Source organism: Alligator mississippiensis, chromosome 2 (assembly GCF_030867095.1).
Source record: "Alligator mississippiensis isolate rAllMis1 chromosome 2, rAllMis1, whole genome shotgun sequence".
Classification (NCBI taxonomy): Eukaryota; Metazoa; Chordata; order Crocodylia; family Alligatoridae; genus Alligator; species Alligator mississippiensis.
The window spans coordinates 21,283,830-21,298,951 of record NC_081825.1 but is presented as its reverse complement, the minus strand read 5'-3'; the positions used below and the strand labels follow the sequence as shown (position 1 = coordinate 21,298,951).

At 40.4% G+C, this 15,122-nt stretch overlaps 1 protein-coding gene across 4 annotated transcripts in view; it reads right to left on the bottom strand.

The window, feature by feature from the left end:
- Window positions 1–830: 830 nt before the first annotated feature.
- Window positions 831–15,122, bottom strand: part of HTT (huntingtin) — a 155,881-nt gene continuing 141,589 nt past the window's right edge. For all 4 annotated transcript variants that reach the window (XM_006262647.4, XM_019479067.2, XM_019479072.2 and 1 more), the window contains 4 exons: window positions 14,978–15,083; window positions 9,519–9,681; window positions 8,052–8,212; window positions 831–5,962 (listed from right to left, as the gene is read on the bottom strand). In XM_006262647.4, the coding sequence (XP_006262709.1) occupies window positions 5,749–5,962; window positions 8,052–8,212; window positions 9,519–9,681; window positions 14,978–15,083 (644 nt within the window). In that variant the 3' untranslated portion in view covers window positions 831–5,748. The remainder of the gene's footprint in view (window positions 5,963–8,051; window positions 8,213–9,518; window positions 9,682–14,977; window positions 15,084–15,122) is intronic.

Sequence of the window (15,122 nt, the reverse complement as noted above, 5' to 3'; positions counted from 1 at the left end):
TCTCTTTGCCATTCCATCATGGCTCAAAGAAGAGGGGAAGTCTGGGCGGCATTTAGTCAAACAAGTCTTCAACCTTTAAAAAAAAAAAAATTGTGTAGCAGCTAGAAAGTTCATTTAACTCACAGTCCAGCATGTTTCTACAGTTCATAGATGTCTATGCAGAAGTAGAGACTTCTCACCAGAATATCGAACAGGTAAAATTATTTTGGATAAAATCCAGCACCTTGCTAGTGCGCGTTGAGCTGCTAACTCTTAGCTTTCTCCACAATTTCCAGAATACATTGGAGCACCACGCAGTTAATCAAAACAAGATGTCTCCGAGCAGCTAAGTGCTGCAAGTGCTGGCTGTGGAGCAGTAAGACCACCCAGAGTTTTCTTAAAAAGTAAACCCCAAAGAAAGCCTCACAGCTGGGAAACCAAGCTTAGACAAGCTAAACATTCCCCTCCCCACAATGTGTAATGTAATCCAACGTTGAGGCTAGTGGATAAAAACCTCCTCATTAACAAATACAGCTGCACACACATATTTCAAGTTTGGCTAGCTTTCCTGTGTTTCCAAAACCTGACTTAGAAACATGTCAAGCAAAATGGTTAAACACAACCGAAAATGTTTGCGATGCTTCTCCTCACTTAACACACAGACAACACTGTTATTCTGAAATACACCTGCAGCTGTGTACGGGGCAGTCATTTTGTATGTTTTCCCAACACCCCTCATTTAATCATTGCATCCGTTTGATCCATTTAAGGAGAGTACATACACTGAGCAAGTCTACTGAGAAAGTATGAAAACTTTGCTTTTTAAATAACCAGAGGGGAAAAAAAATCACTTACAGCAACAATTTATATTTTATTTTCTCTTTAGTTTTGATGTGCAATATGTTCAGCAAATATTTTTGTATTTAAAAACACATCTAAAATTATATTCCTGCCTTTTAATTCAAATACAGCTGCTTTTGGTGTTGGGGCTCCAAGCTTTTGCCCATCATAGCCCTCAACCCAGACAAGACAGCACCATGGGACTTGTGTGGTATGCAGTTCATCATATCCTGCATTTGCTAGGATGATCCAACTGAACATTATGTAGAGACAAAGACTGATGTACTGATGACAAGCCCACACAAAATGCATGTGACAAAAAGCAGTACATGCCTCACAAATACTTCCACAGCATTCATGTCCAGCTAGCCTTAATTCACCAAAGCTTGATACAACATAGATGATCTCTTGGGTATGACTTGTTAGTATTACTAACCTTGAACTGCTTAAACGTGCACAAAAAATTTCACCTGAATTTTGAAGAGTAAATAAAAATGAGCACATTGGATCTCAGCTTCACTTCCAAATCTTTGTTTCAAATTTATCTGAACAGCTGGTGCATGGAGTCTCCACTTTTACTACAGTTAAACGTTTTGTATTTGGAAAAAAACTAAGGGAATTACCTAAATACCTTTGTTGCTAATGTTTTTTAATTGCTTTCTTTCTATAACATACTGGCACTTTTTTAAAAAAAAAGTAAGAGCAAAACATCTACCACTGTCATTCCTAGTTTGTTTCTATGTTTAGGGCAAAGCAGAGTTGGGGGGCTTGCTTTATAAGAAAACAAAACTGTGTTTAATGCAATGGTATGCTTGAAGCAGCTTTTATCCCCTACCTAATTGGTGGGTAAAGTCCTGATCAACTAAATCTTATTAGACTACTTATTGCTATACTTATTGCTCACTGCACCCAACTGTTTCTTTGCATTCAGGAGGCATAAGTGGATAGTGTTTAGTCATGACAGATCTGCAAAACCAGATGAAGATTTAGGTCTGCTGCTCTTGGAGAACTGCCTTCTTAGTGTTTTTGACACAACTTCCTTATCTGCTAGATGAGTTGAGTCATTCTGTTTTAAACAAGGCAATGTTTTTGATGATGAATTACCAAATTAGAATTTACTTTTAACCCAACAGTTGGCCAATTTTTTCAAGCTGAACCTAGATCAGGTCATTTGATACTCCCTGTTTTAGGCAATATGTTTGTGTCATTTAGTGAACTTCAAATTTAACCCCTGACAAGGAATTTCACCAAGGCATAGTAATACAGAAATAATGAAAGCTGGAAGGCTATAGGCCACAAGGGACAAAAAGTGGAAGAACTTTAAATAACACTTATAGACAACCTGAACTGTTAAAGTCTTGAGTCACAAATAAAGACCCTTTATTTCCCATTATACAAGTTGTTTTAAAACACAAGGTATTTTGAATTTCCAGTTGCATTCCATGCAAGGGAAAAAATAAAAAAGTATTGAAAAGCAAGTCACTATAACCTAACTTCACTGAGCTCAGTTATATCTGTCCAAAAGTTTTCTTCTTTTTGTTTGCTTTAAAAAAACCTCACAGGCAAGATCCAGTAGTCTCAAAGGAAGCTACACTATACACTGGGAGTGCAGGTCCTTCCACTGCAGCTCACTTACAGTACATCAAGGTATTCCTCTTTTTTCAGATGTATTTGGTTAGCTGTACTACAAACTATTTCATGATCTTGAAGGGAGATTTTTGTTTATTTGCATTTTAATACTGCAGAACAGGCTAAATGTTGCATGTTTACTTCGTTGGAATACCAGAGATGTGTGTTCTACATTTTATCATATTCGTTCCTCTGTTCTCAATTAAAAAACCACTAGTATTTAAATTTCCAAAACCAACTACATGTCAAGGAGGATGTGTGTCATGCTACTGTTATCACATATTAAAGGGGGCAAGCTATTTTGACACAGATGTATATACATAATAACCGAACAGGAAAAAAAAATCTAACAGATTTTCTTTCTAAAAATAGCACACTGACCATAAGACCATGTGTGATTTTGTTATGCAGTTAGACGCAGAAACTAGACCATGAAGCAATTATGGAAGCCTGCTTTCAGAACTGCACAAGTTTTAAAACAATTAATACTAAAATGATTGTTTTCTCTTAAAAAAACAGAAGGAAGAAAACATGCACCAAACAGAAAGGTTAAATGTAAGCCTTATAGGCATGGGTCCTCAGGCCCATTGCAACATCTGAAAAGGGAGGTGCATCTCTAAAGAGGGATGAACTACAGACACAGAACGAAAATGTTGCTTTAGGTCTGCCAGGGCAAATCTTCATGAAGGGGTAAAACTGAGTTGAATGGTTAACATTACTTTCAACTAAACTCAAGGATAGATCAGAGTCAGCTGTATTACTCTTGGCTGACAGTATGCAACACAGACATCCTATCAAATGCCAGCAACAGTACTGAGGGGAGGGAATGAATCACATGCTGTTGTGCATCACATGTTGAGCGCTTAGCTAAACATGCTCCTTTTACTGGCTGTAAAGATACAATGGCAAGACTCAATTTCATGTTCAGAAATTTCATTAAGGATGGCTGGCTAGCCTCCATCTCGAGACAAACTGAACAATGATGCTGTATTACCTATGAGGAGATTAAAATAAAAAAGATCTATCAGTGCATGACACAAAGTATAGTGTTACACAGACAGAATGCGACTAGTCAGATGCTTTAAAATATATTAAAGTCTATTTTAAATTTTGGAAAATAGCTTATAAAAATATCATCTTAAACTATTTATTGTACAAAAATGGACTCATGTGGCTCTGCAGTAGTAAACTACTACTGGTGATTACAAAAAGGAACAGTAATCTATAATGACCTTTCACTGCAAGTGAAGGGCATTATTTAAAATTGCTGCCATGGCAATGGGTCTCTTACCAGAATGGTAATACATTTCTACTATAACCCCAAAATTTAACATCTATTTAACTGAACCTGAACTTCAGTTCAGTTTCCTTTAAAAAAAAAAAAAGTCACCACAGTGGTGTGGCCCAAGAACAAAGAGGAACCCAACAAAGGGCAGAACTACCTGCTCTAGATCTAGCAAGTCTTGTAGAGCAGCTACATACAGAGAAGTCTTAGTTATTTCTCCTGTCCTTATTATTAGTTTTAGATCATAAGAGTAAGTGACAACAGTGGGCAATTCCTATTTAATCAAGTAACAGGCAGAAACCACTGTTTTTGGTCTAGGAATTTGAATTAGTTTAAATCCACAAATTTAATAAATACAAATATACACATTTGTATACATTAAATGTAGTCACATGTGTATAACTTTACATATATATTATATACAGAAATACATACAGTACATGCTCCTCCTGATAATACTCTCTCACTATTGAGGTGTCATCAAAAGGTGTTGATGAAAAAAACGTAGAGATTAAATATAGCCATGTAGCTGAGAACCAATGCATGACCTGTATATCAAAGAATTATAGCAAATACAGTTAGGAACAAATACTGCCCTAGATTTCTCCATGTACATCTTATTAAAATCAACTAGGTGCTCTAAGTGTGGGGTCAAAGCAGAATTTGCAAAACGTATAGATATTCATGCTGTGTAACAAACACTGCATGTATACAACAGTTAATGAAAGAGGTTGTACAATCTAACACTTTAGCCAGTCCCAGAGTAGACTACAGCAGACTTCTGATTCTTAACTGCCACCATAAATTGGCTTAGGATAGTCTATATCAAAGGAGTCCATGGTTTCAGTTAATATGAAAGAAAAAAGGTCAGTTATTGGCTACTGGGGAGCTTGCATCACTCAATCTCTTTAAAAAAAGCTGTGCAGCAGATGTAAGCAGCTTCTTAAATACACAAAGGGCTGATCCTAGGTGCTGAGTCTTCTCTTTCAACTTTATCTCTCAAAATAAAGCTCAAAAGAAGTCACAAGAAAATGGATCACAAAAATGCCTCCTTAATACAACTTCACAACACAAACTAGCCAATAAATTCCAGTTTTAAAAGTGTTTACAAAAAATGTGAAATGTAGAACATAAAGTGTAATCTGGACATTATGATGGATTTTCAAAAAGAACATGATGCTAAATGCACAATGAGAAAATGAGGGCAATGTAAGTGTCAAGACATTCAGCAGCCTGGCTTTTTTCATCTCAAAAATACAGCACATCTCATGCACCACACGTTTTACAATTGTACATACTTTACATAATATAGAAATATTTAAGTTAAAATTTCTCTGGCTGATCTATTGTACTCACATTTTAAATCCTGAGAAGAAAAAAAAAGTGTGGTTATGTCTGCGCACTACAGCCCCCACACCGACACATACTCCACAGGGGATTAGAGTCCAGAAATAGAAGAACTACATGCTGGGAGTGTTATTCGTGAAAACTGGTTTCTCTGTTCTTTGTGTAGGAGAGACATTAGGAAACAATTTCTAATCTGTACTACACCATGGTATGTATATATCTACATAAAACTATAATGGTTTCTAATGAGTGCAGCTTGCACTGAGACAGGATTTCTGCCAAAGTTTCAATACCAGCAGCAATACGGTGACTTAAGTTGAACATTAGAAAGAGCAATACCCAGTTACCTGCATGTTGTACTCACCCATATCTTACAGTTAGTAATGGCCTCTTAGATTAGTTGCAAACATTACTTTAAACATATGTACATATTTCCCTTCACCACTGTTGCCCATTGTCAATAGAAGTGTTCCCTTATACCTTTCCTGTGATTCTCTGTGGTGCAGAGTGCTTATCCTCCATGCAAAAGTATCATGGAAATAAAAACCAACCAGTTCACATTATTACAAGTGCAAACACCAGCTGCTTTCTGAATCTTTATGTTCCTCCAAACATTCATGCCAGATTCCAATGCAAGACATCCAGTTGACTATGAAACACCAGGGTGTTTAGCATGCTGTGATCTTGTGAACATTTTGCAAACAAGTTAGCAGACAATGATAGGGGCTTCCTGGCGATGCCACAACCTCAAACACAGACTGAAAGGCTCTCCGGTCTAGCTCTTCATCTATTTGATGTCTGTAGAAATCGATGGCCACCAAACAGAAAAGGTTAACATCCACTTGTTCTGATTTTCCCATTCTGCTGATAATATGTGGAAGACTGGGAAAGAAGTTAAGGACATAATAAGAGAAGACAAAACTTTAAAACCTTACGCAAGTGCTTGAAGAGCACACTGCTCTCCAATAGAGTACTTTTTTTTTTTTTTTGCTTAATCAGGAGTTCCAAGGCCAGGGCATCTGCTTGTAGCATTTCAAGTGCCGTACAAAAACCTTTATTTCTTAGCTAACTTCATGCAACTTCCTTACTAATCCTAACATATTCATTTAAAAAGGTATCAAAATGTTCATTTTGTTTTACTGGGCCCTCTTCAGCAATGCAGTTCTGCACTACCTTCAACTAAGTGGGATTACTGAAATAAGAATAATGATCAAGGAACTGTAAAACACTGCTGGAAAATTCTCACACACACACCATTTCCCAAGCACCAGCAAGGTGGGTTTTCTTGAATACAGGTTTTTTCTTTTTTCATTTTCTATCAATAAAGTGCACAGCAGGCAGCACAACTGGCTCTTTCCAAGTACTCTGGAAAATATCACCATGTTGCTACAGTTTAAGATGACTAAAATTTGCCTGATGGGGGATATTCACCATATATTATAGGGTTGTTTTTGGGAGTAGAGAGAGAATAGATGAGGATATTATTTTTGGAGAGCTTTGTTAGAATGACAGTGCTTCTGAATGCTTTTAAAACAGAAAAAAAAAACCCCAACATTGAACACATCTGATGACAAGTTCTAAATGTAGTTCCCTTGATCACCGATTCTTCCCACAGTACTTACAGTACAGTTTCTCAACATACTCCCTTTTAGCTTACAGTCCTTTACAACATTAAAAGCTTACATGATTAAAAGAAAGATTTTCCACAGTAATATGAGGTTTTTGCTGTGACTTGCTCCCCTCAAGATGAGATGGACACTGCTGACCCTGACATACTGCTCAAAAATTTACCCTAACCTGGTATTTAAATAGTTCATAATTTACACCTGAAAGTAAAGTTATAAACTGTATCTGAGGTTGGCACCAACATTAAAACTACTACAGTTGGTATTAGCTGGCAACCATGCTCACAATTCCAAACTGATTCACAGAGATTAAAGCCTTCCTCCATAAATACAGGTGACCATTTAAAAATCTTGGATAAATTTATGGAGATAGGATTACAGATTGGGAAGTTCTAATTCTCCAATTCTCCACTTAGGGACCTGACGTGTGGAGTTGTGCTCGCTGTCCCAAGGGTGCAAAGCCAAATAGAGGGCGTTTGATTTTTCCAATGCTGCTGGGCTTTGCTGGTTACTGCATGAGGCCAGGAAGGAAGTTTTCCCCTCTTGCTGCTACAGGTGTCAAATGCTTTTGTTTTTTTTGTTTGTTTGGTTTGGTTGGGTGGGAATGGAGAATGCAGCTTCCTCACAAGCATTGGGTGTGGGCCACAGCCAAGGCTGGGGATTTTGGCTGGGGTCTGCCCATGGTTTTGCTGGGGCTAAAACTACGAAGTTCCAGGTTAAAAGTGTCTTGGCACCTCCTCGCACAGTCAAACCAATCGCCACATTTGGGATCAGAAGGAATTTTACCCCATGGTTACATTGGCATGGACTGTGGAGGTTTTGGCCTTTTTCTGTGGCAGAGGGTGTGGCTCTCTTCCTTGAATCTCTCCAGTGTTTTTTAATAAACCTTGCACTGGTTGGACATCATCCCCCTACTTTTCCCATGACAGGTTGGGTGTTTGGGGCAATGTGCTTTGAGGCTGTGCAACAGGGTTACTTGCGTAGTTTTGGGAATAGGTTGGATGAACACTTATGTGGAGTGGTTTGGATAAGGATGGACTTGCCTTGAGCAGGAGGTTGGACTAAATGACCTCCTGAGTTCCCTTCCAACTTTACTTTTCTATGCAATTTTATGTTCCTTTTTCTAGAAGCAGTTTTGGTTTTTTGTTTGTTTGGTTTTTTTTACAAACCTCAGCTACTGGCAGCATGTTCTTTGCTTGTAATTTAAAACAAAGTGTAAACCACTGCTGCTCATGCTGTGCTTGCTTGGTGAACAAAAAGAAAGATTTCAGTTTCTAGCACAATCAATCCAATTTAGGGAGATGCTAAACCCACTTAAAGAAATATTTCCAAATTGTTCAGGATACATTGCTGAAATCCACTGACTGGTGGAAGCACTGACAAAGAAACAGGAAAGACTCCACATTGCCATAGCAACAGGTGTTCTCTGGGTGAAGTTGGAGAGAGAAAGCATCACCCAGTCACGGACCATCGATGACTGTCCAGTGGTATGTAGTGTCTGAAATACCTGCAAAAGTTAATAAATATTTCACAAGGGAAGAGCTATACTACAACAGCATCAATGGCCAGACATCAAACATTATAAGCACATCATAATTCCAGACTGGCAAGCTTCTCCAGCAGCAAACCCTCTAGAAACCAACTAATATGGATGAATCAAGTTGTATAAACCTTTGAAGAAACTGGATCTGGCATTCTGATTTTAGAAGTTGACCTTCCTGTTAAGAATGGCTGTTAGCTACACGTGACTGTCAAAAATTCCATGGATATAATGTTGTGACAAAGTTGTAACTGAGTTAAAGTACTACATCAAAACTACTTGGCATGCATGTCACATGCCTGTGACTATTTATATTATAGGTTTGGGGGATGGGGAGAGAACAGGTTTCGCAAATTTGTGCTAAAATGGCAGGCCCAGACCAGAGGGAAGGCACTGCCAGTGCCATCCACTGTCTCCTTAATTCTGCAAGGAAGCTAGCTTACGCCAGTCTGATCACAAGCTGAGCTGAAGAATTTCAGGGTATGATTCTTCTTATTCCATTGATTTTCTAAGTGCCAGTTTAGCCTATGATACCATGATCCCAGATTTTGTCCTTCTGGAACATCTGGGTACACAACATTTTTAAACACAATCCTAAAGTGAGGCTGGCAGATCCAAAGGGCTCTTCCAATATCTGGACTCACGCAAACAAATGTTGGCCACCTATAATTCCCCCGCCCCATCCCAACACTAAGCTTTTTTCTCATTTCACTTCCTAGCACTTAAAAGTTACACCCTGCTCTGTTATGATCTTAAAATTGCAGACATGCAGGACCCTTCTCTACATTTTCTTGTTTCCTAAAATGATAACTGACCTTTATTTATTCTAAAATGTGCAAGTACATGGGCAATAGAACAAGATAGCTGCCCTGCCTTTAAGTCAGTTAAAACAGAAATGATAAACTTTGCTTATCAATGTAGCAGCATTAGCTCTTTGGACATGTGCTTTGATCAATAAAATACCAAATCCAGCCCATAACTGAATCACAACCTGCTGCTGATTTATTGTGTCACTTCTGATAATGTTCTGCAGAATAACCTTCTATGTTATTGGCAGAAATATAGTACAAATGCCACTCAAGAGGTGAAAAAGTATACCTTTTAAATATTTAAGATGTCACAACTGACACATTAAAATATGTTTATTGTGTTAAATGAGTACTTCTGATAATACTCATTGGTAACAGAAAACCAGTAGTAAAATTTGCCTAGTTAACTCTTTAGGATCAACAAACCTCCCCCAGGTAAGGGAAAAGAAAATCAAACATATTACCTTATATACTACAGTTGCCATGAACTGAGGGTATGGCTGCTGGTTGGATAAAAATTCTCCAATAACTTTATTCATTACATCCTGTGGAGGAAAGAAGTCATCTAGGAATTGAGGGAGGATTCGTGCAACTACTCTAGCTTCAAAAGGAAATCCTTTCCTGATCCTAGGGGGAAAAGAGAAAATAAATACATTTCGTTATTTTAATTCAGCAAACTACTCTTGGCAATTTAGGCCCTATAAAAATTATTCCACTTTTTTTGGATTCAAGTGAAACAGAAAGTAACTTTTTTATTTTATTTTTTTTTTTTAAATATACAGGTAAACCTGGAGGTTTTTTAGGACTGACAGATAAATGCCTTACCCAACTGACAACACATCAAGAAGTTTGTCCAAAGTTTTAAGACATTAAATTTTTAATACAGTTAATGTAATTTCTGGTGCAACTCTTATTAAAAAAGCCACATGAACTCTAAGAATAGTATACTATATCTGCATCTCAAAACAAGCTCAAAGTGTGAAAAATAAATATGAAGAGGAACATTGTACTGGATGTGTTCCACAACTAAACCTATGAACTCTTACAAGTGGTATTTCCAAAAGCTGTCAAGCACTGGTCTAACTATTCCAATTGAAACTAGGGGTATAAATCCCACCAAATGCAATGGGGATGACTAAGACATAACTGAATGCTCTTGGCCTCTATACTGCAGCACCTAACACACCTAGAGACTGCTGGGTTAGAACACAAGTTCAAGTTTCCCATAGCAGGAAATAAATCATACAGAAACTAAATAAGCTATTTGCTTAGATTATCTTCAGCCTGTATCTACTTGACATTCTAATAATTTTAGTTAAGGTGATATGAAAGGGAACGTGGCTTTTTTTTAAAAAGTAAGAGATCCTGAAAGTCACTTGAGAGTTATTGATGTAAACTGATTTTCAATGGAATTTAAGCACTTAAGTCATGAGATTGTGGCAGTAAACCAATATTTTTCATAGCTGACTTATAAAAAATAAAAATTCACAGTAAAAAAGTTCTATAGGAAAACCAATCTGAGAAACATCTTGGCTGCATACAGATGTAAAAAAATCTCCCAGTACTTTACTTTAAACTCCGTGTGTCCCTACGCTGAGCCCAGCACATGCCCAGAAGTACTGCATTTAGTTAGACCTGGCTTATCCAATGTCTGTAAAGACCAGGCACTTTACTGTGGCTCTTTGTCACTTATCTAATAACTGATAAAATCAGCTATTAGATAAAAGCACCAAAAAGCCCCACTGAAGCACTCTATCTATACAGACACTGCAGAGCTGGGTTGAACTAACATGCTGCTTCTTTCAGTAAAGTGTATTTTTTGTCCCTTGTCTCCCTCCACACCTGTCAGCACTCTTTAAGCCAAGACCTCACGTTCAGCACTGGTCAATTTTAGAAGTTTTGATTTTGGATATGACAGGGATGTTATATACAAGATCTCTCTTTGGGAAGATAGTGAGCTACAGTGACTTCCTACAAGTACCCTGGTCATCTTGGTCGATACGATGTTATCAGAAAACTTGGCTATTCCTAACTTTATTTTCCAAGTTCATGAACATCAACAGGACTGCATGGTGGGTTTAGGGTCTTCTCTGCTGAGAAGCTGAGAATTTTAACATAGTTCTGATGAAAAAGACCCCTAGTTAGCAGACTATAAAACTGTTAAGTTTGATTGTGAACTACAGTTTAGGGCAGGGTGGTCAAAATATGGCCAGCAGGCTGAATCCAGCCCACCAAGCAACTCCATCTGGCCTGCAGGGCCCCCCCCATAAGCACCCTCTAAGCCCTGGCCCTGACTTACAGCCCTGGCCCTGTAAGGCCCCCACCTGGCCTGACCCATTGCAGCCCCAGCCCCTTGCCAGGGGATGCTGGGGACAAGATGCCTCTGCCTGGCAGAGGCTTTTGTCTGGTCACCTGGTGCCAGGTCCCAGCCTCCCTGCCTGCAAGCCTGGAAATGCAGGTAAAGGGCCGGGAACTCCCACTGGGGGAAAGTGGGGGAGTGCAGGGAGCTGCACGCTATGGGGCTGGCCACACACCCTGCCACCACGTGTGGCTGGGGACTGGGGTGGGAGCATGTGAACTGTGCACTATGGGGCTACGTGGGGCTGGCCCTGCACCCTGCCATGCGTGGCCAGAGACTTGGACGGGAATGCTATGTGGCCAGGCGGGGCTGGCCCCACATGCTGCCCCACTTGCAGCCAGGGACTGGGGTGGGAGTGCAGGGAGCTGTGCACTATGGGGCTAGGCAGAGCTGGTCCCATTTGCTGCTACCACATGCAGATCTAGGGACTCCAAGGACCCCCCCATCCTCCATACATCAAACCCCCGCACCATACACACCCTCCCATAAGCTGCACTCCCCCAAACATACCCATACACTCCCACCCCCAACCATAACCCCACACACCCACACCCTCTCGCAGCCCTCACCCCAACCACATACCCCACACACCCTCCCCAACCACACCGCTCTACCCTCCCCCCACAATATACAAGAGTAAGACTGTATTTTGAATTATTATGCAATAGCCTCTATATGTACTATGCCAAGGGTTTTCAACCTTTTTGGATCAGTGTACCCCCGGCAGCTGGACACAAGTGGGGGTGGCGGGGTGGCGCACATTCAATGTGGTTTTTTTCTGGTTTCAAGATGGCAACCCCAAGCCCCCAAGAAGTACTTCTGGGGCAAGGGGAGGGACTTCCAGGGGCAAAGGTCAGGGATTAAGGGGCAGGACTTCCAGTCCCAATTTGGCAACCAGGGGGCAGGGCACCCATCAAGGGGTGGGCCACCCTTGCAGTCCTCAACAGCTCACTAAAACTCATTAAGTGGCCCTCCAGCCAAATTAATCGACTGCCCCAGGTTTAGGGGTTCACAAATATATACCCTCTTTCCTTTAACCATTTGTCACGGGGAAGGAAAGACAGTGAGACTTCAATGACCGATTGCTAGGGTGTCAAATACACCTCCATCTAGACAGCAAGAATTAATTTTCTGAGAATAGCTTGGAACTTTCGGCCCTTCCTTTTAATTTTCACGCAATCCATGTTAAAACCAAAAACAAGGTGTTCCCTACCTCCAAGCTTACAGTGCAAGTTGCTATGGTAGTGTTGTCCAGTAAGAGTACAGATAGCTCTTAGAATTTCTGGATGTTTCTGGAAGTCAGGAAGTTTTATACAGCCCATTTCAAAGCAAAAAAGTATATTTTCCTCTGTTTCTGTAACCAACTGACCCATATGAGCATTCCAGTCCTTCAAGAAAATTGCCATTGCTTTTTAAGTTGGGGGAAAAAAAACCCAACCCAATAACTAGGAACACTCCCCCACTGAGTAGTTCAAGCTTCTAACCCATAGTCTTTACAGGGACCTTGATTTTTCAATCCAACATTTTCTAAGACTGAGGTCATGCAAGTCACTGAAATTCACCTGTTTATAGACAGAACTATAGATTCTGAGGTGAGTTTTCTGAGATTGAAGCAGATCCATCAAGTTTAGACTGTTGCGTGACAGTACTATGCATCATGAAGAAAGGCTATCCATATGAGCATGACATCCAGAAAAGAACACGTATCCATCCATTATTAACTTCAATAGTACTTTCAATACAAACTGATGGATGATGAGAGACTGAAAGATTACATTTTGCAATGATTGTGCAGGAGACAATATAAGCCTCAGCAAATTTCAGAGACAGCATTGAATATGGATATGCAGGGAAGTTTCTGCAAGGTTTCACAGATTTCATAGACCTTAGGGCTGGAAGGGACCTCAGAAGATCAAGTCCAGCCCCCTGCCCCAGGGGCAGGAAGTCAGCTGAGATCATAGGATCCCAGCAAGATAAGCATCCAATTTTCTCTTGAAGGTGTTCAAATGTAGGTGCTTGAAACACCTCCGACGGCAGACTACTCCAGACCTTGGGGGCTCGGACCGTAAAGAAATTCTTCCTTACGTCCAGCCTGAAACAGTCTTGCAGGAATTTATAACCATTTGACCTTTTTTGTTCTTTGGCGTGCTCTGGTGAACAAATGTTACCCCAGATCCTGGTGGACACCCCTGATAAACTTATAGGTGGCCATCAAATCGCCCGTGAGCCTACACTTCTCCAGGCTGAAGAGTCCCATAGCTCTCAGCCTCTTGTCATAAGGTCTGTTTTCCTGACCTCTGATCATGTGCATGGCTCTCCTCTGCACCCTCTCAAGCTTCTCCACATGCTTTTTGAATTGTGGAGCTCAAAACTGGACACAGTACTCCAGCTATGGCCTCGCTAAGGCCGAGTACAAGGGGAGAATGACGTCCTGGGATTTGCTTGAGAAGCATCTATGGATGCAAGCCAGCGTTTTGCTCGCTTTACTAGCCACAGCATCACATTGAAGGCTCATGTTCATTTTGTGGTCAATCATGACCCCCAAGTCCCTTTCATCCATAGTGCTAGCTAGCATAGCACTGCCGAGCCTATAAGGTTGCTGCAGGTTTTTCCTCTCAAGGTGGAGAACATTTTGCAGTGTTAAACACCATCAGGTTCTTGCCTGCCCATTTCCTGAGCCTGTCCAGGTCAGCCTGGACCACCCTCCTGTCCTCAGGTGTAGATGCTTTACCCCAAAGTTTGGTATCATCAGCAAACTTGGACAGTCTGCTTCTGATACCAATGTCCACATCATTAATGAAGATATTGAACAATACAGGTCCAAGGACAGAGCCTTGAGGGACCCCACTGGTCCCAGGGCACCAAGACGACTGACTTCTGTCATGCACCGCCCTCTGGGTCCGACCATGGAGCCAATTCCTCAGCCAGCGGATCGTGGTGGACCCGAGGCTGCAGTTGGCCAGTTTTGCCAAGAGGTGATCATGGGATAGCAGATCGAAGGCTTTTTTAAAGTCAAGATATACAACATCAATCTCCTCTCCCTTGTCCAGGTGATAGGTCACCTGGTCATAAAAGGAAATAAAATTGGTCAAGCAAGACCTACCTGCAACAAACCCAGGGTGATGGATGTCAAGAAGCTTCTAGAGAGAGCAACTGATGTCAAAGTTAGGGTTTGCATCTAAAGTTTCCTAATGCCTTTAAAGGCTGGGGAAATGGCATTATTATTATCATCATCAACACAAGGAATGAAAGTACTATGGTGCTTTGTGATGACTGTCTTTCAAATATTTTGTCACCATACACAAAAAGGCACATATTTCATTCACCAGAAACCTTCATCCTTGTGAACAAGAATCTGGTTTATCTGCATTACGGTTCTTATACATCTGTGCTGGACCAAACAACTCCAAAGAAGTTACTGCATATGATTGACATCATGATTTTAACCAACAGCCAAGTAAAAAACAACTTTAAAAAGTAATTGCCATGAACAGCATTGACCAGCAAACAGAACAGGCCACAAAGGTATTTTTCCTGTTTACGGTAAAGGTTTGATACTCTTACCTATCAAAAAGAACAGATACCCGTTCCATAGCCACAATAACGGATTCACTGTCTGGGGCTGTGGGATTTGCATCTGTAGCACGACTTGGACTAATTTTCTCCTTTCCTACAAAGAAACCAGATATCCTGTAAGAGCTTGCTATAC